Source organism: Xiphophorus couchianus, chromosome 8, assembly GCF_001444195.1.
Source record: "Xiphophorus couchianus chromosome 8, X_couchianus-1.0, whole genome shotgun sequence".
In the NCBI taxonomy this organism is placed as follows: Eukaryota; Metazoa; Chordata; class Actinopteri; order Cyprinodontiformes; family Poeciliidae; genus Xiphophorus; species Xiphophorus couchianus.
Genome location: NC_040235.1, coordinates 9,801,503 through 9,822,103, shown reverse-complemented (window position 1 = coordinate 9,822,103; position 20,601 = coordinate 9,801,503). Strand labels below are relative to the sequence as shown.

Genomic DNA, 20,601 nt, shown 5'->3' with positions numbered 1-20,601 from the left:
TTCTCACCACTCTTCCACCAAAGACAGGCTTGCCGAACGCATGATTATTGATAGATTCTGCAACCTGATCTTAAGATCTCTGCAGCTCCCATATAGTGTGTGCTTTGTTGCATCTAGTCTGGAATATAGTTTTCCAATCTAACCCAGCTTCACTCTTTCTGTTGTGTTCCTTGGTCTTTATGATGCTGTTTGTTCCTTAACATGAGATTTATTCACTGAACAGCTGGATTTATACAGACATTAAATTACACTTTGGTGTCACCCTGCAAACACAATCCATCTGCCTGCCAAAGTATGTTTAAAGCAGCACTACACTGGCTATACCCCAACATGCTCAAACTCAGTAGCTCAACGTATGAAGTAGAACTTCTACTCAACCAGCTCCTCAGAACAATGTGGCATTGAGTTATATTACAAATATAAAAAGGATTTAGAATTCAGCAGGCAGATATCATACAAACAAGTAGTTCTTTATTTTTCGTCTTTAGTTTGACAATTAGAATTTTGACACATTAGGATCATTTATGCACACTATTACTACTACAAAAATAATACTAGTAATAACAACAAAATAAAATACAATACATTTTTTAAAAAATCATTGTGTAATTGTGTTATGTCACAGACGAGGACTGCAAATTAATTTAGCTGCTTCAGCACAGTGGTATTGTTGACCGCTTTGGTTCTTTCTGAATTAAAATTGGGAGAAAATCTAAAGTAAACACAGTGGACATGTATAATAAAAGATGCAAAAACATAAAGTTGGAGAGACTGTGAGCTGCATCAGAAATCCAATCTATGACAAGGCTTTTACTGTGTGGGTTGACCATTGTCCTTTTCCCTCTACTCATTTTCTATTACCGCTTGCTGTTTGAATGAAAGTTTCACAACCAGAGTATAAAGATGGGCACCACCAAATAAATTTTCTAACAATGAGTTATTTGTCACCTGGTCAGACATCACTTTGCTTTTTCTCTGTAGTAATATTCTGTTTGGAGATCTGAGGAACAGAAGCCTGAAAACAAACACGTTACCTGTTATTTATGATTATTCTTATGTCAAATAGAGTCATCAGCTGGTTCAGCATAGTGGGACACAGCTACCTGATGGTCAGCAGTTTCCTCCATTATTTGTTTACCTGGAAAACAGTCACCTGGAAAGACAGAAAAAAACTAAATGTCTTTAAATGAAAACATTAATATTTCTCTATGAGAAAAATAAGTACAGGAATAAAATAATAATAATACTTCTTTTTGAAAGTGCTTTAACAAAGCTTTAACAATACTTCTAATCCAGTGAAAATGTAAAATCTTAAAATGGCCAGAATATAAAAACATATCTTGATAATTAATAAATCATGCTAACATGACTACAAAATAATAATAATTAAAAAAAACATTTTCATGCTATTTTATGTTTGAAAATAATCAGATATCAGAAGTACCTTTGTGTTGATTCGTGATGGCAGCATCTTCACTCATTTCATGATGTCTGATGAGTGCTTTAAATTTATCAACAACAGGAGGACTAACACTCATAGTTCGACCTGAGAAGGAGACATTTGTCGTTACATTACTCTTACATAGGAGATTATTTGAATGACAAATTCTCATGTTGCATCTTGTTTCTTTTTTAAGCCCAAGATGGCTGCTGTTCAGATATCTCTCCTACTGATGAATCAGATGAGAGAAAAATGTTTGGATTTAGCTCCTTTCTGGCTATTTTGTAAGAATAAAATTAAAATGAAAAGGTAGGCATCATATTGAATACAGCACAAACCAAACATATTCAACGTCGTGACGCTGACTGGACGACTCAAAAACACTGATTTCACTTCAAGTCAAAAGAAACACGTTGAAAAAAATGAAAAGTTTGTTTTAAACCTTAATCTCTGGATTTAACTGAAGTTGTGATTTGGTTATTGAATCCTGGTTTGTCTCCTGGTCACTCAGTCAGAGTCAGATTAGAAACCTCTGTTGACTTACCATAAAGCTTAACTGTGGTGGTTTTATTTCCCGATGGTTGCTCTGTGCTCAGCTGCAGCATCAGAGCATACTCATCATAGTTTGTGTGAATCACGAAGGAATCAACATCAGCTCCAAATCCTGCAGAGAGGAATTTTCATTTGATATCTGAGGAACCCTTTCATAGATTTTCACTGAAAAAAGAAAGTACGCCCTCTTTTAGGACGTTACATACTAGAAACAGCAAAACCTTGAGGTCTTTACCAGATTCTAAAATTGTTTAAATCATAAATGGACAAAGAATAAAACAGATTCTAAAGTGTTCTTATTTAGCAAACCTGTAAAGGAAATTTAGTCAAAATTCTTCCATAGCAATGTAACTTATCTTATGTAACAGTCTCACAAAACTAACTACAGAGAGTTCCTGCTACTGAATGTGGTAGTATGCTATTTAAAAACTAATTTATATGACAGATAGGATGTAGAGAAAGGTAGAAATATACTTGCAATATGGTGAAAGAATCGCCCTGTAGTGCTGGTCAAGCTATAAACTGTCAAAGTCTCCATACATGTGCCATTCCTGAAAGAAGAAACATGTTGTAGATCACACAAAAACTTACATTTTTGCAGTTTACAACACATGAGAAACTGACTTGAAGGAGGAGGAAGTCATTGTAAAGTTATGCTGAGTAGGAACATGTGTCAGGTCTAGCGCCACAATGACAGGGTTTCTCTTCTTGCGCTGCATGTAGTGAGGACAGGTGGACAGCACAGCCATTTCATACCATCGTCCTGTAAACTGTAGAAAAAAATACACAGTCAATCTACGTCCAGCCATCTGCAGGTGAACGGATGAAATCAACATAAACATTTTCACACAGGAGATTCTAAATGTTTTAGTTGGTGAGAAAAAAAAGTTTTGCATAAACTGATGGCTAAAATGGGGGAAAAGAAGAACTGTTGTCTTAAACACTCACCTGCTCAAAATCAAAGTTCTCCATTGGTGTTACTGGACTATTTTCCATCACTGGATCCATCTGGTGGGTCCATATCGATCCAACAACCAGTAGAGGCACCAGAAACACAACTCTTTGCATCCTGAAAATCTGTTCCCAAAGTGAGAACTGGCCTTTTCAAAGCTAACCATCATGCTTTGCTTTCTGAATTCCCACCCCTTTGCTTTCAAAGATTGAGATCGAAGGTCTGAGATTCACTTTATCTCCTCCTCAGGTTCTGTACATTCAATTGTTTGTTGTTCAGACTAATCAGAAATAAATCCCTGGACTTCAGAGTTTGAATCTACCTGTAAACATGCAACCAATCAATATCTGTTAGGTTTTAACCGCCGGTTTGTGGGGAAAAGGCTGGTTTGCTGCTCTGAAAGGGTCTCTAAAGGAGGCTGTGTGTTGGGTAGCAATGCTTGAGCATATCTGAATCATATTCGTCCATCCTCATAGAGTTTGTACAAAAGTGTTCTGTGATACAGCAGTGACACATTCAAAAAATCAATAATAATAAATCTGCTTCCGGTCTGTAACCTAAATGATCTACATACTAAATAATCTATTGGTGGATGGACATTCCTAAGAGATTTATCAAGATTACATTTTTTAAAAAGTTTATACAGTAATTAAACCTCAACATGCACTTCTCAAGTGGCTGTGATTTTGATCCTGCTTCAACATCACACTACAAGACAACATATCTGGGTGTCTGGAATTAGAAATGAAGTATTTATTGTAATTCAATTTATTTATTTATTTAAGCCACAAGTGCAAATTATCCTTCATAATTAAGTACACATAAAATAATACATTTTTAATTTTTCCCCCCTTTAATGTCAACTTTCGGATTTGTTCAAAACCACTTCAGTTGATTTAACCCTGTATTTAATTTCCAATTTAATTACTTCGGTGTTTATTATTTTCCACTGTGGGTGATGGGAGATTTGTTGGTAATTAAGACCTTGATTATTTTAAAGATGAGCTACAAAATGGACTTGATTGTTTTAGTATAATTATGTATTGCAAGATGCTTCAACTGACACCTTTGTGGATAAAAATGCTCCGTAGACTTCCATATTTTTTTTTGGACATATCACTGCCGTTGGAGTGTAAAAACATGCATTACATAATGTTGACTTTTATTTTGAAGTAGTGGTATTTCACAATTTGACTGTATTGCATCAGATTCAAATGTTTTGTGATTTTAGTACGGTACATTCTATGAAAATCTTGTATTCCCCCCCACCTTACAACTATTTTTTTTTATAGAACATAACTAGCTTTTTATATTTCTTAAACAATGAATCTTTTAAATAATTAAGCTAATATTTAGGGGGGTTATTTCATAGCACTGCAAAACAAAGGACAATCCAAAGTGCTTCACAGGGAGAGTAAAGAAACCCAGAAAAAAACCCAAAAAAAACAACAAACAAACTAAAACATGAAAAAGCACATAAAAGCTTAAAAACATTAGACAGAATGACATAAAAGAAAAAAAACCTGTAAAAATAATAAAATTTGAATAAATGAAGAGAAAACAGAAAAATTGTAAAACAAAATCAATCCTTTGACCTTTGTAGATAAGCTGCAGTAAACAATGTTTTCAGTCCTGATGTAAAGTTTCTGCACATCTCAAATTTTCAAGAAGTTGCTTCTGGAGCTGAAGAGCATAAAAAGTAGATACTGATGGATTCAAGTCCTGACACTGTTTGAAGGTTTTTAACAAATTTCAAGTAATTTCAAACATTTATAAAAAAGGGTTTGGGGGAATACAAGAAGATGTTATTGTTTTTTATTTAAATTGGACAACAATAATGAAAGAAACAGAGAAAATAGACTTATACTGTATGTATTGATTGCATCTCTATTGTTGATATTAAGCAAAACATCGGAATAAATTCTTTCGGCTTCCTCTGAGCTAAAACCTAGAAGAGAAGCAAAAATTAATTTAGCACAAAAATTTACAATATTTTCTTTGTTTTACTTGTTTTAGGTAACAAACATACATCTTACCTATTATCCAGATCCTGATGCTGGACAGTTGTCTGTTGATGAGACAATACAAACAAAACAATAAAGTTAACAGGACATTTAAACCCATTACTTAAGTAAAATTACTTATATTATTGTACTTAAACTGCGGATATTTAGAGAATTTTTAATCAATAATTACCTGCTGGAGGGGGGGTCAGAATAGATGCTCTGGGGAAACCACGGGACAAAGCAAAGGCCTTAAACTTCTGCAGGACTTGTACTTTGGTTCTCGGTGAGCGACCTGTTCAAGCAGATGTAGGTGAGCTACATTTACTCAGCACAGGAGCCGAAAAAAAAAAAAAGTTCAAATTCAATTGTCTCTTTGGGTCTCACCGTAAAGCGCCACCTGTGTGTATTCTCTGTCAAAATTCTTGTATTTGAGAACCACAGCATACTCAGTGTAGTTTGTGTCCACAACAGTGACGTCCTTCACCATGTTATGGCCTGAACAGAAAAACAACAATGAATTTCTTGAAAATGTCTTGGAAAAATAAAACAAAAATTCCTTGTTTTTTGTTTTGTATGTGGTGGTATGACTTATTACATCTAAAAAATATCATATGAACGTTTGCACTATGATATATGTGGTAGGAAAAGATAAAAAAAACCCCCAAATGAAATATAGGAAGAATGTAGACAAATTAAGCTATGTATTTGTAAACATTCAGTATTTTAAAAAAATCCTAATTTAAATTGTGTTTCTATTTGAACTTTGAAATTATATCACATTACACTGCTTCATATTTTTTTTAATTTTGTAGATTTTCATTGTGTGTTTGTTCACATTCCTTAATCTGAGTCTGAGTCTAAAATGTTTCTCAGTCATATTGTAATATTTCTTTGAATGACCTCCTGTGGTGTTCAATGCATCTGAACAGCCTCCACAAAAACACACGCTGGTCACTGCGCTTTATGAATTTGTTTGCTTAATCTCTGTACACATCTCAGTCTTTCCACACACAACTCTGGATTGTTTACTCAATAAGCTCGTTGATTTACATCACGTATGACATTAAAGATTTTTTTTTTGACTCATGCACCAGTTAGTGAAAGGAAATTTCTTGCTGATGTAGCTATTAACATATTGGCCAGAAAATCTGCTTTGGATTGTTTTGATTCCATCAATCCCTCAATTTATTTGTCTTGGGGTAAAATTAGAAACCACTTACGGGTGCTGAAGTAGATGAACTGTCCAGGCACGCTTGTCTTGTTATACTGGTAAAATTTACGAATGCAGGCCACAGACCTGAAGCACAGAACAAAACAGTGAGATGTTTGCGCTGAATCTCGAACAAGTTGTGAATCACACTATAAGTAAAATGACACGAGTTGAACTGAATTGGTTATCCACTTAACCAGTTATATATCAGTTCTTATAATAATCTGTAATTTCTTGCAATGGCTAACTTTATCTGCCCTTTATTATTTGACATATTTGAACTCACAGAGCTTCCCACATTGTGAGGTTGACGCTGCCACTGGGCAGTATTGTGATGACGCCCATGGAGATCTTCACTTTGTCTCTTAAAGGGACAAAGCCTGGAGAGTCATAGGCGAGCCCCACTCGGTACCATTTACCTGCAAACTTAATGCATATGAAAACATAAAAATTTTATGTGAATGCAAAACCAAACAAAAACAATGAAGCTTATTTCAGGTAGAGATCTGAGAGGGAAAAAAAAGGCAAACTATATTAATCTATTTGATCTGGAAAACTGGTTTGAATCAGTGGTTTTCCGTTGAAATAATACATCTTTTGCATATGTAAGCTAACAAATTCACAAAAGTTTGCTTCAAAAGCTGTATGAAAACAAAATCTAGAGGCGCTAGAATAAACATATGATTTAATATAAAATATTTGCAACTTTCTTACACTGCGAAATATCAGTTCAGAAATCTCACCTTCACCTAAAATCTTGGGGACTGTGGAAACCTTGGTCTTAAAGTGATTTATAGCTCATTCTTTCCAAATATAATGCCAAGATTTCTGCCCTTATATCTGTTGAGAGTTTTTCAAGAGATACATGCAAAATCTGAAAACCTTAATAAAACATTTCAGTCCATGTTAATACCTTTTCAATAATACTTTTTGTCTTCATTAGTTTTAAGTATGTACTTTATTGTTTGGTTCTATTTCACTTGGACACTGCTGGTGTAGAAGAAATCAATCTAGATTTTACTAATCTATATTTTGAGGCTTATCTTAATCAATCATTCATTTAAAATCCACTCTTTGCGCTTCCACAATTTTAACAATTTAAATATTTTAATATAAAACTGTTTCACTGTGAAAAGTCCATGAAACACTTTGCAACTTGAAATGATCAAATGAAGTCCAGAGTCTAGTATATAAAAAAAGTGTGAAATAAACATTTAGTTTGGAACTAAACAGACTTAAATATAAACTGATGTATTCCACTGCATAGTGCCCTTTACTGGACATCACAATAGGCAAATAAAAATTAAAGATAACATTAATATTTTTCTAAGCACTCATGCCACCCCTTTACTGAATGGCACCCTGGGTAGCGAGCCATATAAAAACATCTGGAGAGGCTAAAGAACCATCATTTGATCCACTTGTGTGGAACCAGGGAAAGGACTAAAACGTGCCCTTGATGAGAGACTTTGGACACCCCTGATGTAGGATATAAAATTAACACTTCTAAGCATTATGTTTCATGTCTTGCTATACAGAAAGGTACTGATGGAAGTAGATTAATATTTACATTTACAGGTGAAGATTTAACCTCACACAACCTCACTGTCTCAGTTTGGTTCATGACCGTAGCGGATTACAGGGAGCTAATGAATTATCTAAATATTTAAAAACAGGCTACAAATGTTTACAAGATTATGAAAGTCTCAGTAGTTTGTAACTTGTCAAGTCACAAAGTAGCTCTCTGTCCTCAGGGGAGTGGAGAAGGTTTGGTGGGTAGACACTTGGAGCACTGTTAAGTATTTAAGGAAGGATGGTGGAACGGACTGACTAAAAATAATGTAGATGAGCGATGTTTATCATCGTGAAGAGACGCGTTCTCAGTATGACAAGGTGCCTCTGAGCAGAGCTCGTCATACACGCTAGTCATCTTTTTGTAGCTGTATTTTCTAAACAGATGGACAGACACCCCACACCCAATAACATAGACATAATGTTTTGCAACTTAATCTTGTGGGAAACTTGGTATTAAAGACATACTTGACAAATCTGAAATAATCTAATGAAGGCAAACAAATATTGACACTTTTAAAACAATTTCCCTTTCTGCCACGTGGAATATCATCCCGCATCGCTCCACACCTGTTGTCACACATTAATCCTTATTAATAATAGCAGTTTGTTTGTGTCACCCATCAGTAGCTGTTCTTAAATCTGACAACACTCACATACTATAGTAGATAACACAACCTCCTAAAGAACAAGTAAAATGTTAGTTTTACCTTTTCCAAGTTGAAATCCTTTTGTGGCTTCACTGAGTGCGCCATCGTCATACACATCATCACCATGGCGACAGAGAGCATGGTAGTCTTCATGGCTGTGGTAGGACACAAAGCTGCAAGATGAATATGCTGAAAACAAACAAAAAAGTTTGGAACAATTTATCAGGCCTAAGCCTACAGCAGAAGTCAACAGACAGACAGAGACTGGCAAAGGCTGGGTTGAAATTTGCTTTGACTCCTGATCCGCCCACCTGGTCGTCAGCCAATGGAGGCAAAGGATCAGAGAACAGGAACAAAATTGTTGAAAATGTGTGGCTTCCTAACAGCCCCGACTTCTCAGAAACACACAGAGTCATGAATGTGGTTTATTTAGGTCAGCTGAGATTCAGGTGCTGTCCTCACAAGTCAGGACGGACGGCGTTTCGCAACATTTACAGATGATGTTCCAGGAGGAACAAACCACAAGCATCTGCACCTAAAACATTGCTGACTTAGTTCTCCTTTTAGGCAGACTGACAAATAGTTCAGACAAAACACATGCCCACATGGAAGGAGAATGCCCCTCTCTTTAGTAGTGAATCTATTAGAAAGAGGATCTTTTTTATTTTATTTTAGGTAAATATGACATCTAGTGTTGAAGGGGAGAAATTGGTATTAAATCTCTAAAAAACAGAGAAAGAGGAAACTGAAATCTCTGACATGAAGAAAATATTATATCTTACAAAGAACTGAAAATAATATTTAAGATTGGGTTAGGATAAATATTTTATATTAATTAAGTCTTATTGGTTCCATTAGCTTTGTGAAAAAAAGGAAAATATGGCTTTGAATTGGACCTCAAATATATATGTATATTTTTTGTTGTTTTTTAAAACAAATGGCTTGTTGTTCCTGTTTGGAACAACAAGCCACGAGTTCAATATGGTTTTAAAGGTTTACACAAACACATCCGTCATGACATGAATGTTGTAATCATTTCAAGTTTGGTATGTTTTTATTAAACTATTATGCAGCAGAAGACATTGTTTTTTAATTACGTTTCAAAGAGAAGAATTTGAGGCAATAACATTTGCTGTCACCATCATCAGGCACGATTCTGAATGACTGATCATTTTGCTCTTGTTGGCCAAATTGGTTGATTTCCTGTCTGATTTTTTTTAATGGAAGATATATTACTAAGTTATAACGTTAGCCAGCCCCACCAGAGGATGCTTGAAAAAAAGTCGGAAGGTTCTTTGCTTTGAAAGCCTCATTTTAACTCAGCACAACTGCCAGCAGAGTCTGAAGTTAAATTAATAAATTTGGACAAATAATACTTTAACTTCTGGTCGTAAAAATGTTTGTCAGAAAGGCCATTGAGCCCACAGTTAATTAATGACCAAATAAAAAAAACCCAAACAGAACCAGAGTCAAAGTGAACAATGTAAATAGTTTTATTAATAATTATCTTTCCATTTGCAGCACTGTATCTATCTCCCTTTCCTTTAATACAGTATGTGCACAACTAGCCTTGTGTGGATAGGAGGGAAACTCCGTGTGTGTGTCTCACACACCTCTCAGACCTCGTCCACACACTCTGCACAGGTTGAGAACTCCTGCAGTGCAACAGCACAGTAAAATAAAAGCAACAGAAACACAGGGAGGCAGATGTACTAACACCATAATGAACGGGGAAAAAAAAATGTGCAAAAAGCCGGGTGAGACATAGAGGACACAGATGCATCACACAAACATGTTTCCTCAGCAAAGTTTAATTCAACTTTATTGCATCCAACTTAATAGTGAATCCACAGAGACTCTAGTAATCTTGATCAATTAGTTTATTTCGGAAATTATTTCTTTTGAGGCTTTCTAACATTTTATAACTTATAAAGTAGGGTTTAACTGACTGAAGTTCCTATGTAGGACTGAAAGCTTAGAGTTAAATCTTTTTGCTGTGTTATATAAAACATGAAACTAATAGGAAAATAAAATGTAATCTTAGAAATTTGGATGTAGTTGTCAAACCCAAAACTCTCTTAGGAAAATTTGAACAATAAAGTTTATTGTGTAAGATTTATTTTTACCAATTAAATTTATATTAATTCTAGTGTTAAGGAATCGCCGCATCTCTAATTTCCATCAGTATTTTTCCGACATGGACATGTCAAATCAAACAGACTGTGAGTAATTATTTTCTTATCCTTCCTTGTGCATCTCAGAGGTGGGTTAAAATTTATACCGCTCACTCGATTGTCATCCAAGCATAAATCCCCTTTTAGACCACAATCACAGAGTCATGATTTCACACAAAAACGTACAAAAAGCAGTGGATCAAAGAATAATGGACAGGCTTCCAAAAATAAAATAATTTAAGCTAATTTTAAAATATATATATATATAAAAAAATGACAACATCTTCTTCAGAGTGCAGTGCTCTGGGGCTGTTTAATCACTCGCCCCCTGGTGGTATGAATTGACAAATGCAACCGCCACCAATCAGAAGCATCATAACAGCCAAACCTTAGACACACAAATTACACCTCACAACAACAAATCAGTCATTTGTTCATTTTTTCCCCCCCAAACACATTCATGTGAACATTTTACACTCATCATTAAAGAATAAATTCAGTAGCGAAAGAGACAAAGAAGGCTGGAACGAAGCTGGACCTCGTGAACGCCTCTGTTGGACTTTTCCCCCCTCAAATGATGAGGAAACAATGGGTGAAAAAATTGACTGAAGATTTCCTATGTCAGTAAATGCAATGTATGAACCAAGAAAACATGCTTCAAAGCATGCAGCATCCTGAAAACAATAACAATATTCTGCTTTGGTGTACTGCATGTGACTGCAGGATGCAATATAAGGTCAAGGGTTACAGAGCAACAGCAGAGAACTCAAATGAGCAAAAGAAAGTTTCTTGAAATTCATTTTTAGGTGAAGCTAAATGTCGCCAGAATTCATGAACAAGCCAATCATATCCGGGACGATTTTTAATCAATGTCTGAAACGACACGAGTTCAACTGGGACAGAATAGACAGAAAACAGAAAACAAGGCATGGCTATTAGAAGGTTGGATGGCAAACGAACACGGCAAACACAAATTAAGTTCAAGGTAGGAATAAAATCTTAAAGGAGAGCATTAGGAGATAAATTCTTCCTGCTCCCACCCACTTGGTTTTTGCAGATTTTAAGGAAATCCCATGATCCTATGTAGTCAAGTTGTTATGATGGAGAACAGACTGAAGCTGAAATAAGAAAGAAATGCTGAAACGTCAGATTAAGATGAGGGCCAGGGCCTGTGTGTCTGGGACGTGAACTCGCAGTGAGGCACAGTGCTCTGCGCATGGTCCATGGTGCTCGTTCATTCATGAAAGCGATGGATATCAACATTAACTAGAAAGAGCAGCTCTGGTCAGAAGTTTACATACAATCGTCATGGGATCCAATTACATTATTTTTTAGTTTTTATGTATTTTTATTTGAACTGTTCTGTTGTTGTTTAATTATTTTTAGAAACAAGAATTAGATTCAAATGTCACCAGTCCAAAATTTCACAGATTCAAATATATGCTTATTGCTGCCATCAACAAACTTCTGGTAGTTTGTTGACGGCACTTTTATACTCAATGTGTGTTTTAAACATCTACATTTGATAATCTGTGAGCCAGACCTCAATTTTCCTTTTCCAAGCATGATACTGCCACCACCATGCCTTCCCCTAGTCCAAACCTAAGCCTTCTAGAAAATGTATAAACAAAGCTTAAAAATTGGGTCCATTCCAGTAACCAAACAATTTAAATGAAATGTGGTCAAATATTCAGCCTGAATGATGCCAGAATCTTGTTGATGGTTACAGAAAGTGTGTGATTAAGCTGAAAATCGCAAAGGGATATGTAACCAAATATTAATGAGATTACATGAGTATGTATAGCTACATGTATATCTTTGACTCTGTGCTGATTAGACAATCTGCCATAAAGTCAACTATTTGCACACCCAATGCTTGTTCTTTCAAGTTATATGTTAAGATAACTTGATGTTAAGCTACTCATTTTCCATTCCAAACTGGAAAATGAGTAGCTTAAATAAATAATAAAAAGCCCCAAATTAAACAAAGTGAACATAAGTAAACTTCTGACTTCTCTACTCCTGTTTCAGCTCCTGTTCAATTCTTCCCTGTTCTGTTTTGAATTTTTTTTTGGTCAATCAGCTCTCCTGGACGTTGTTGCAGAATCTCGCTCTTAAGCACTCATATCAGGAAATCCTTCTGTCAAGTCCTTTTTCATATGCTTTAGGTGAACACAAACAAAACAAACCAACATACACACACACACACACACCCATCCCAAGATGAGCAAAGTCTACCTATTCAGACAAAACCTGCACAATTTGGCCACATAACCATGAGAGTTCAACATGCAAACCAGAAGATAAAAAAGTGTTATTTAGCCCAGGGTTGACTTTATGCTGTTGCTTTACTTTGTGTTCCAGTAGCCAATATGAAATGGGTTCAACAGCTTTGCTTTGATGGACTCCACAGGCCACATCTTACATGCCAATGTAAGATGGATTTGGATGGACATGCAGCATAAAAAAAGGATAAAATACAAGTTCTATAATCTAAAATATGTAAACATCAACTTAAAATATTTGGTATGTTGCTGACATATTTTAATGAATAAATAAAAACAAAGTTCTGATGGCTTGCAGCTGATTATTGCACTGCAGATGCTGGAGAGTTATTGCACATTAAAGCTGCAACCACTGGTCTTATTTAACATGTGTCCTTTCCAGCTGCTCTTAAATTGTTCCCTTTTAGAAGCAATGCATGGATGCTTTGGAGAGCAACAAGGTCGGAATGACTAATGTTTCAGGTCATCTGAACTTCTGGTGTGGGAGATTATGGTTCATCACTTTCTGGCTAGTTGTGCAGGTTAAGTCAAAAGCAGAGGTGCCATCTTTCACAAGATAATCTCACTATAACATAACATAACATGATAACATGAACAGAGATAACTTAGGTGCACAAAGGTCCCTTCGTTGTTCTGCACACTTTATGTGCAGGACTGGTTTCACAGTTCTCTTCAGTGTCCTTTTAAGTTTGTATTTGCAAGTTGTTGCATTCTGGATTCCAGGCAGCCTGTGTGCCTTATTTCTTGCTGGGAAAGCATGTTGGTAAGGGGTCTTCAAGGTCGGTGTTACAATGAAAGGATGTTTGAAGTTTCCAGAAAGAACCTGGTTTCTGTGGTTGGTGCCTCTCTTTTTGTCTGCTGAGGTAGCGAGAGGAGTTGCCGGGGAGATTTCAGTCGGGATGGATGGAGCAGAGTATATCCTTTTGAGCGTGCTGTCCATATATCTCTTTTTTTTTGTTTTTTTAGAACTTTAATGAGCAAAGTAGGTTTGAGCGTATGTGTGTGTGCATTGGCCTTTGGAAGCTTATGGCTCTTACATTAGCATCCATGTACATGTTCTGCTAACCTGGGCAGGCAATGTTGTCCTCTTTTCTTTATTTATTGAAATATGTCTGCATGTCGGTGTGTGCACAAGTTGATGTAGTGGTCTGTCAGGCCGTCACAATTTGTGCTTCCCCGACACTATGGAGCGGTAAAGCTCTTCGTCCAGCTGCACATAGCGCCCTCTGCTGGAATCCAGAAAGAACAGTTTGTCTGACACAACAGTGGGATTAAAACCATCATGACGCAACTCTGTCTTCTGGAATTTAAACGTTCCTGGAAAAGAGAGACAAAGGAAAAGTGTGTGGTTGTTCAAATATAAATTCAGACATTTTTTGTTTAAATCAGTCTAGGCTGTTTTTTTATTATTATTATTATTATTATTATTTTGTTTTTCTTTCATGGTTTATGCACATTATTCAAGCCCAAATTCCAAACTACAATTTTCAGAATTTTGTGGAGCATATACGCTTCACCTACACAGCACATGGATCCTTTAGAAAATAAAATGAGCAAATAAATACCTGTCTTGTTAACTTCTGGAAGAAAGCGAAGAAACACAGGTCTGGCATACGGAGGGAGAACTTTCTCCATGTCCTTAAACAATTTCTCCAGGTCGGTGGATTGGGACGGATCAGCGATGGCTGCCATTCCAGCCTTTCCCTCTGCTCCTGTGCACACAGAATCAGACATACAAGATGATTAGCTACTAACAACTGTAGAGATTTAGGTTCAGAAGCAACCAAAACCTTTTTTTATATTTTCAAACAGTACCAAACTCTTGGTCAGACCTTAGTGGAGAATATACCTCTATTTTACATCCATCTGGACATTTTCTGTACCTGCATTGTCTATGTTGGAGCTCGACAGCTGGAGTCAATACTATTAATCCATTAAAATAATAGAGGAAAGAGCCAGCCATGCTCATCCTCCTCCTTCAAATCTGCTCATCCAATACTCATACTGAGCACATTCTTGATGTAAGGCAATGCAGAAAAATGTAATAGTTCATTTGCTAACCATCCTGTTTAACACTACTGATATCCTGTGCTCATAACTTATACATTTTGCAAAGAATGGATGAACATTTCACTTCCAGATTTGTAAAGCTGGTGGTGACATGACTCAATAGTCTTTTATTATTAGTAACAAGTAGTTCCAAAAAGCATTCAGAGTGGCAGGTTGAAAAAAATATGCCAGCTACACTTTTCAAATGTTATTTGTAGAAATATTTGAAAACAATAAAAAAACACCTTTTGTTTGTATTCTTCTACTTAATTTGTTTAGACCGAGCCCATACAATCTCAATAAAATACATTCAGGTTTGTGGGTCTTTGTATTGATTTCATTTTGGCACAACTAACAAATTTAGAGACATGTTAGACATTTTCTTAAGACCTTACCATATAATGTTGACGGTATTCCTTGAACAGGAAACATACAGTATGAACAAAAGCCAAGCGAAAAGGTTTACCTGGGATTTCTACTCCATAAACAACCACATCTTTCATCTCAAGCAGCCTGCTTAAGGTTCCTTCCACCTCGGTTGTTGAGACGTTCTCTCCTTTCCACCGGAAAGTGTCTCCTGTTCGGTCCTTGAAGTACATATGGCCGTACTTATCCATGATCAGAACGTCACCTGTTTGGAGGATTTAATAACCATTTATTCAAATGAGGTACTTCAAACATTATAGTACAATAATATGTGCTGGAGGAGGATTCTAACCAGAAAGATAGGCGCTATCGCCCTTCTTGAAGACACTATTAGCGATCTTCTTGCTCGTTGCCGTTTCGTTAACGTAGCCATCAAACCTTCGAAGGGGATCGTTCTGAATGATCTTCCCAACTAGCTGGCCAGGCTCGCCTTGAACAAGAGAAGAACCAGATTATTTCATATTCGCTGGCATTTTTGGTAAATATTTGTTCATAATTTCAGGGTTTTGGTACATTAGAACAGTTAGAAACTGTTCATGTGTGAAGAAGAAATGAACTTCCAAAACATTGTTATGGATAGGGCTGCAACTAACAATTATTGTGAAAATTGATTATGCTAACGATTAATCAGATAAAAAAAACCACACTGGCATATTCTGCAAATTTTTTATTTTACTCTTTTAATAAAATAGTAGAAAAACTTAAAAGTACAAAGCAAATAATTCAAACCCTTTTAATCCTTCTGAGTGTGTTATTCTTTCAGCAAATGACCTTTTTTAGAGTTTGTATACTCCAGTTAACAATAAAATCAATCATTAAATTAGTTGACAGTTATATTAACAATCAATTCATCTCACTAATTATTTAAGATGCATTATTGAGTCGGTTCATATTTTCATCAATAATCCAGTTTTCATTATTAACTATTTTGTATGTGAATATACAAACTGCCACATATCTGTCTACAGTTTCTTAAAACAACAACAAAAACCCAGCAATTTTTCATTTATGACTCGCAAAAGTAAAAACCCACCAGGTTTACAAGGAATGCAGACACCATCAGGTCCTCGTATGAGCTCCATGGTCTCTTCATCAACCCTCACCAGCCTGATGGGATAGATGAAGGGCAGAATCTGGCTGTTAAAGCCACATGCTCCAACCTAAATGGCAAACAAAGGTGTTATTACTAATAATACTGGTGGCCAAGAGATTAAAAAATACATATATATAGTGGAAGTTGCTATGTTAAACGTATGATGGCGGACACTAAAAGGCAAATTTACGGGAATTAAAAAAGGCCAGGTTGGTTCATTTTTGCAGTGTATGTGGATCTGGGAGGAAGGAATGTGGTGGCAGTGATAGCAGCGATTCCACTTCATGTGAATTCTCTAGTGTGCAGCTGTGTGGCTTAGTCATCTGAGAATCTGAAGATAGACTGGCCATACAGGACTCATGCCAAGGCTCCAAACTAATCATGCTGACACTGTTATTAAGCAGGTGCAATTAACAATCCATGCCCATCAAAGAGATAAATACCAAGACACACTAAGGGCTTTGGCATCCAGTTGTAGTATGACTCCTAGCTTTAGAATAGCATCCAGATCTTCACATTGTGCACAGACTCAGCAGTACTGTGTGCTGGGGGACTAAAGTGAGTTGGGAGTTTTTCAGGCTCCAGTTGAAATGCCAGGATTTCACATACCTTAGTGTCATATTTAGTTAAAAGGAGGAGGAACAACCAGGAGCGACAAAACAAAACAGGCAGTAGTTTACAGAGTCTATGTTTTTCTATTATAGAATAGTCGCAGAATAACTTATGAAAAACGTCAGGGTTTAGACGTGATTGCTTTACATAATCAATAAAAGGCCCACATGTGGCTGCTAAGCTGATAAATATGCAGATTTTTGTTTCTCCACCACAACAAGGCTAAAACCTACGGTGCATGTGATGAAACGTCTGTATTATTAATACGATGACTCTGCATGTTGTGAGGAAACATGCTTGTGCAGACAGGATTCTGTGTGGTGGTAGCACTGGGGTTAAGACAGCATGGAAAGAAAAGGACTACAAAAAGCATAGCAGCCTTATCTTTGCCTTCACAGTGAAGTCAGGTTTGTCAAATTTGCTGTGATTCAGCAACGTTCAAAAGATTATAGAGGTCCCAGGGTGTTCTTTAACCTGGTGCAAAGGTATCCTGACAATGCTGTAGACACAAGGGATCTGCAACAACTGATGTGCTGCTTTCTTAGAGGAGCATTTAATTACACTATTTTACAAATCAATTTTGGTTTTGCACATTTCATTCCTTTTGTATTTCAGAGTCCTTGCAGTCTTTATTTTATGTTATTTTCACTAAAGAATTCTCACTGCTTCTTAGCAGGTTGTGTTCCCACCTTGTTTCCAAAGTTGCCCAAGCTGCAGTTGCACTCTGTGGCTCCGTAAAACTCTGCAATCTGTGGGATATTGTAGCGCTTCATGAATTCCTCCCATATGGACTGGCGCAAGCCGTTCCCCAGCGCCATGCGCACCCGATGCTGACGTTCAGAGTCTCGAACTGGTTGGTTTAGTAGATATCGACAAATCTCTCCGATGTACTGCACAATCTAGATGTTGAATATGGAAATGGGAACAGAAATGATTCAAATGATTAATAGCAATTCAATTAGGTTCACAAAAGGCTGTTCAAATATTTTGAGGAATATTTTCAAGAGTGACTCATGGTAGGAACTTGTAAATGAAATTAGTCTTACAGTGCAGTTATATTTGACACAGTCATCCCAGAAACGGGATGCAGAGAACTTCTTTCTGATGACCACAGTCATTCCGTGTATTAGGCACTGTCCCACTCCCACAATGTTCCCTGAGTAAGAAGAATATGAAGAATCACACAGTCAGTCTTTTTGTACAAGGTCATCAAAAAATGGAAAAGCTGAAATTGAAAATGCAGCTTAAATGAACATCAAAATTAGTTTAATTCTGTTTTCCTTCTTGACATTTGAAACACACATTGTGTTGAAAACAACATGATGCCAAGGCTCTTCAGAGGAAGTGCTGTAGGTGGGTCAAACTAATTTGGCTTTGGTTGTACAAGGACTCAAACCAACATGGATGTGACGTTTCTACAACTGTAACCCAACCCACGGCCAATGACTGCCGCTCTCCCTCATGTAGTTTGATTTGCATTTGAGGCGGAGAGAAAATCTACTTGTAAATCCTTCTTCCTACTAGCCTCAATGTGAGAGACTGGCTCGACACATGTTTTTGTTTTCACCGTTTGTTTAAATTGTTTTTGTACAGTAGGAAATTGAGCCAAAAGAGAAGTAAAAGAAGTAAACTTACTCACGCACAGATGACGTGCAAAGCCAAATCAATTTTAAACAAACATACCTGCAGAGTGATAGAGCGGGAGACAATCATAGAGGACATCGTCTGGTGTCATCCTAAAGCCGTAATATACCAAAGCAGCCATGCGGTAGTATCTGAAAACAAGAATGAAGTTAGATATCAGTCAAGTCAGTGCACATTTGAAAATGCAGCAAGCTTTACTTTATCTCTGTCTCCTTCTGCGCTAAGATTCTTTGAACTATACACATGGATCTAAAAAAGAACAGCTGCAGTTCGTGTGTGTCTGTTTGTTGGCCAAACGCTTGCTTCCTACCTGCTGTGCACAACAATGGCAGCTTTAGGCATTCCTGTGGTTCCTGATGTGTAGATATAAAACAGCCGATCTAAAACAGAAAACACAGAAAAAGAAGATAATATCAGGTTGATATTGTGCAAATGTGATAAACATCTAAGAATTTTTCTTCAGCTAAATTTGAACGTCTGAATATATATATACAGTACATGCACGGTGTTACACCTTAGTGTAGAACCTTTTCTAAAAGGAGTTACTCACTTACTCTTGATCAGAGCAGAGACAGAATTGAGCAGTGTATCATAGTAAGCCCTATCATCATAGTCTGATCTTACAACCTGAAATCTTAAACTCACAAAGATTGAAAAAAAAACAAAACAAAGCAGAATAATTTCAAAAAGACTTTTATAGATCTGAAACAAAGTCAGAGTGAAGAAATGTTGTGGCTCCGTGTGAGTAAAGGTCAGGTGGAAACGTTACATCCTCTGAATTGTTTGGTAGATAGAAATTCTTTGTGTCAGGTACTTTGTGTGAGAACCAGACTAAGCAGTTAGAGAGCAGTTTCTATTTAAATGTAATGTTTATATAAAGCTTTGCAATAGTATCCATACCATTCAGTTATACCATTTGACTGAATAAATAGTCCACAAATGGACTATTTATTCATTCAGTGGATTTTGAAAGCAATTAGATTCACTATATTCAATATTTTTTGGTTTCAGAGTGCCAGGGGGATGGAAACAAAAGGAAACAATTTTTTATATTTTGTTACGTTCTCACTCGGCTCTAGTCATATAGGACCAAAATTGAACTTTTTGATGAACGCTACATGTACCAGAAATCTAACACTGTATTTCCCTCTGAGGGCGATACTATGTGTTCATGCATTTTGTGATATTTGCGGGTCCCACTCTGGACAACTTGTCTGTCATGCCACCTCAGGCCCCAAAAGTATATGTTTGCTGAAATAAAATCATTTACATCCAATGCCTCTAACTCCTTGCAGCTTCACTGTTTTGTCTACCTCTCATTTGCACACAAGCAACACAAGCAAGAGACACAATGTGAAAATGTCTAGGCGATATAAATATTCCTGACAGGTACTGAGAATAGAGAAGATTTTTCCTTTTACATTTTTTCTGAAATGACAACACATCCTCTTGCTTGCTTTGCACACAAGCAATGTTTTCCAAAATTAAAAGTTTGTATGATAAACTTGTATCTTATCATACTGAAATGTTTGGAATCAGAAACATAAGATACATCTGAACAAAGTGAATTATCGAAACAACTCCCAACAATGTAACAAAAGGCAGATTGTATAAACTTTGTAGTAGGTGAAGTCAAATCCGGCTGACATTGCGTGTTCACCTGTGAAGCAGCGATCTGGCCGTTGAGGCAGGCGAGACGAGGCGCCAGTCAGCAGGGGCTCCAGGCACTCTGTTCCCTGTGGTACTCGTTTGGGGTCCCAGTCTCCACAGCAAAACATCAGAACCGCCTTCCTCATCAAACTGTGGACCTCTGACACCGCTGTAAAAGAAAGACAGAGAAAAAATGCCTTGGAGTATTGTGGGATAATTATCATAATTTAATCAATGATGCAGATAGAACACATGATATGAGGTCAAAGAAGGTTAAAAAATAAG

General features: G+C 36.6%; 3 protein-coding genes across 5 annotated transcripts in view; all 3 read right to left on the bottom strand.

The window, feature by feature from the left end:
- Nucleotides 1-451: 451 nt before the first annotated feature.
- Nucleotides 452-3,697, bottom strand: LOC114149309 (protein AMBP-like). 2 transcript variants are annotated; one of them, XM_028025066.1, is made up of 8 exons: nucleotides 2,942-3,697; nucleotides 2,618-2,763; nucleotides 2,468-2,544; nucleotides 1,986-2,105; nucleotides 1,445-1,546; nucleotides 1,104-1,153; nucleotides 949-1,015; nucleotides 452-867 (listed from the first exon to the last, which is right to left on the bottom strand). In XM_028025066.1, the coding sequence occupies exons 1-7, from the start codon at nucleotides 3,059-3,061 to the stop codon at nucleotides 953-955; spliced, it is 678 nt and encodes a 225-aa protein (XP_027880867.1). In that variant the 5' UTR covers nucleotides 3,062-3,697; the 3' UTR covers nucleotides 452-867; nucleotides 949-952. The 2 variants fall into 2 exon arrangements, with proteins under 2 accessions (XP_027880867.1, XP_027880866.1); XM_028025065.1 differs by having other exon boundaries at nucleotides 452-1,015.
- A 1,041-nt stretch (nucleotides 3,698-4,738) lies between these two features.
- ptgdsa (prostaglandin D2 synthase a) lies at nucleotides 4,739-8,647 on the bottom strand. The gene is made up of 7 exons (XM_028025067.1): nucleotides 8,444-8,647; nucleotides 6,448-6,587; nucleotides 6,172-6,248; nucleotides 5,336-5,446; nucleotides 5,142-5,243; nucleotides 4,982-5,013; nucleotides 4,739-4,893 (listed from the first exon to the last, which is right to left on the bottom strand). The coding sequence occupies exons 1-6, from the start codon at nucleotides 8,534-8,536 to the stop codon at nucleotides 4,985-4,987; spliced, it is 552 nt and encodes a 183-aa protein (XP_027880868.1). The 5' UTR covers nucleotides 8,537-8,647; the 3' UTR covers nucleotides 4,739-4,893; nucleotides 4,982-4,984.
- Nucleotides 8,648-9,852: 1,205 nt separating this feature from the next.
- Nucleotides 9,853-20,601, bottom strand: part of slc27a4 (solute carrier family 27 member 4) — a 30,534-nt gene continuing 19,785 nt past the window's right edge. For both annotated transcript variants that reach the window (XM_028025063.1, XM_028025062.1), the window contains exons 5-14: nucleotides 20,327-20,485; nucleotides 18,977-19,046; nucleotides 18,706-18,797; nucleotides 18,069-18,178; nucleotides 17,712-17,921; nucleotides 16,351-16,477; nucleotides 15,610-15,747; nucleotides 15,358-15,522; nucleotides 14,408-14,554; nucleotides 9,853-14,159 (exon numbers count right to left, since the gene is read on the bottom strand). In XM_028025063.1, coding sequence (XP_027880864.1) covers nucleotides 14,002-14,159; nucleotides 14,408-14,554; nucleotides 15,358-15,522; nucleotides 15,610-15,747; nucleotides 16,351-16,477; nucleotides 17,712-17,921; nucleotides 18,069-18,178; nucleotides 18,706-18,797; nucleotides 18,977-19,046; nucleotides 20,327-20,485 — 1,376 coding nt within the window. In that variant the 3' untranslated portion in view covers nucleotides 9,853-14,001. The remainder of the gene's footprint in view (nucleotides 14,160-14,407; nucleotides 14,555-15,357; nucleotides 15,523-15,609; nucleotides 15,748-16,350; nucleotides 16,478-17,711; nucleotides 17,922-18,068; nucleotides 18,179-18,705; nucleotides 18,798-18,976; nucleotides 19,047-20,326; nucleotides 20,486-20,601) is intronic.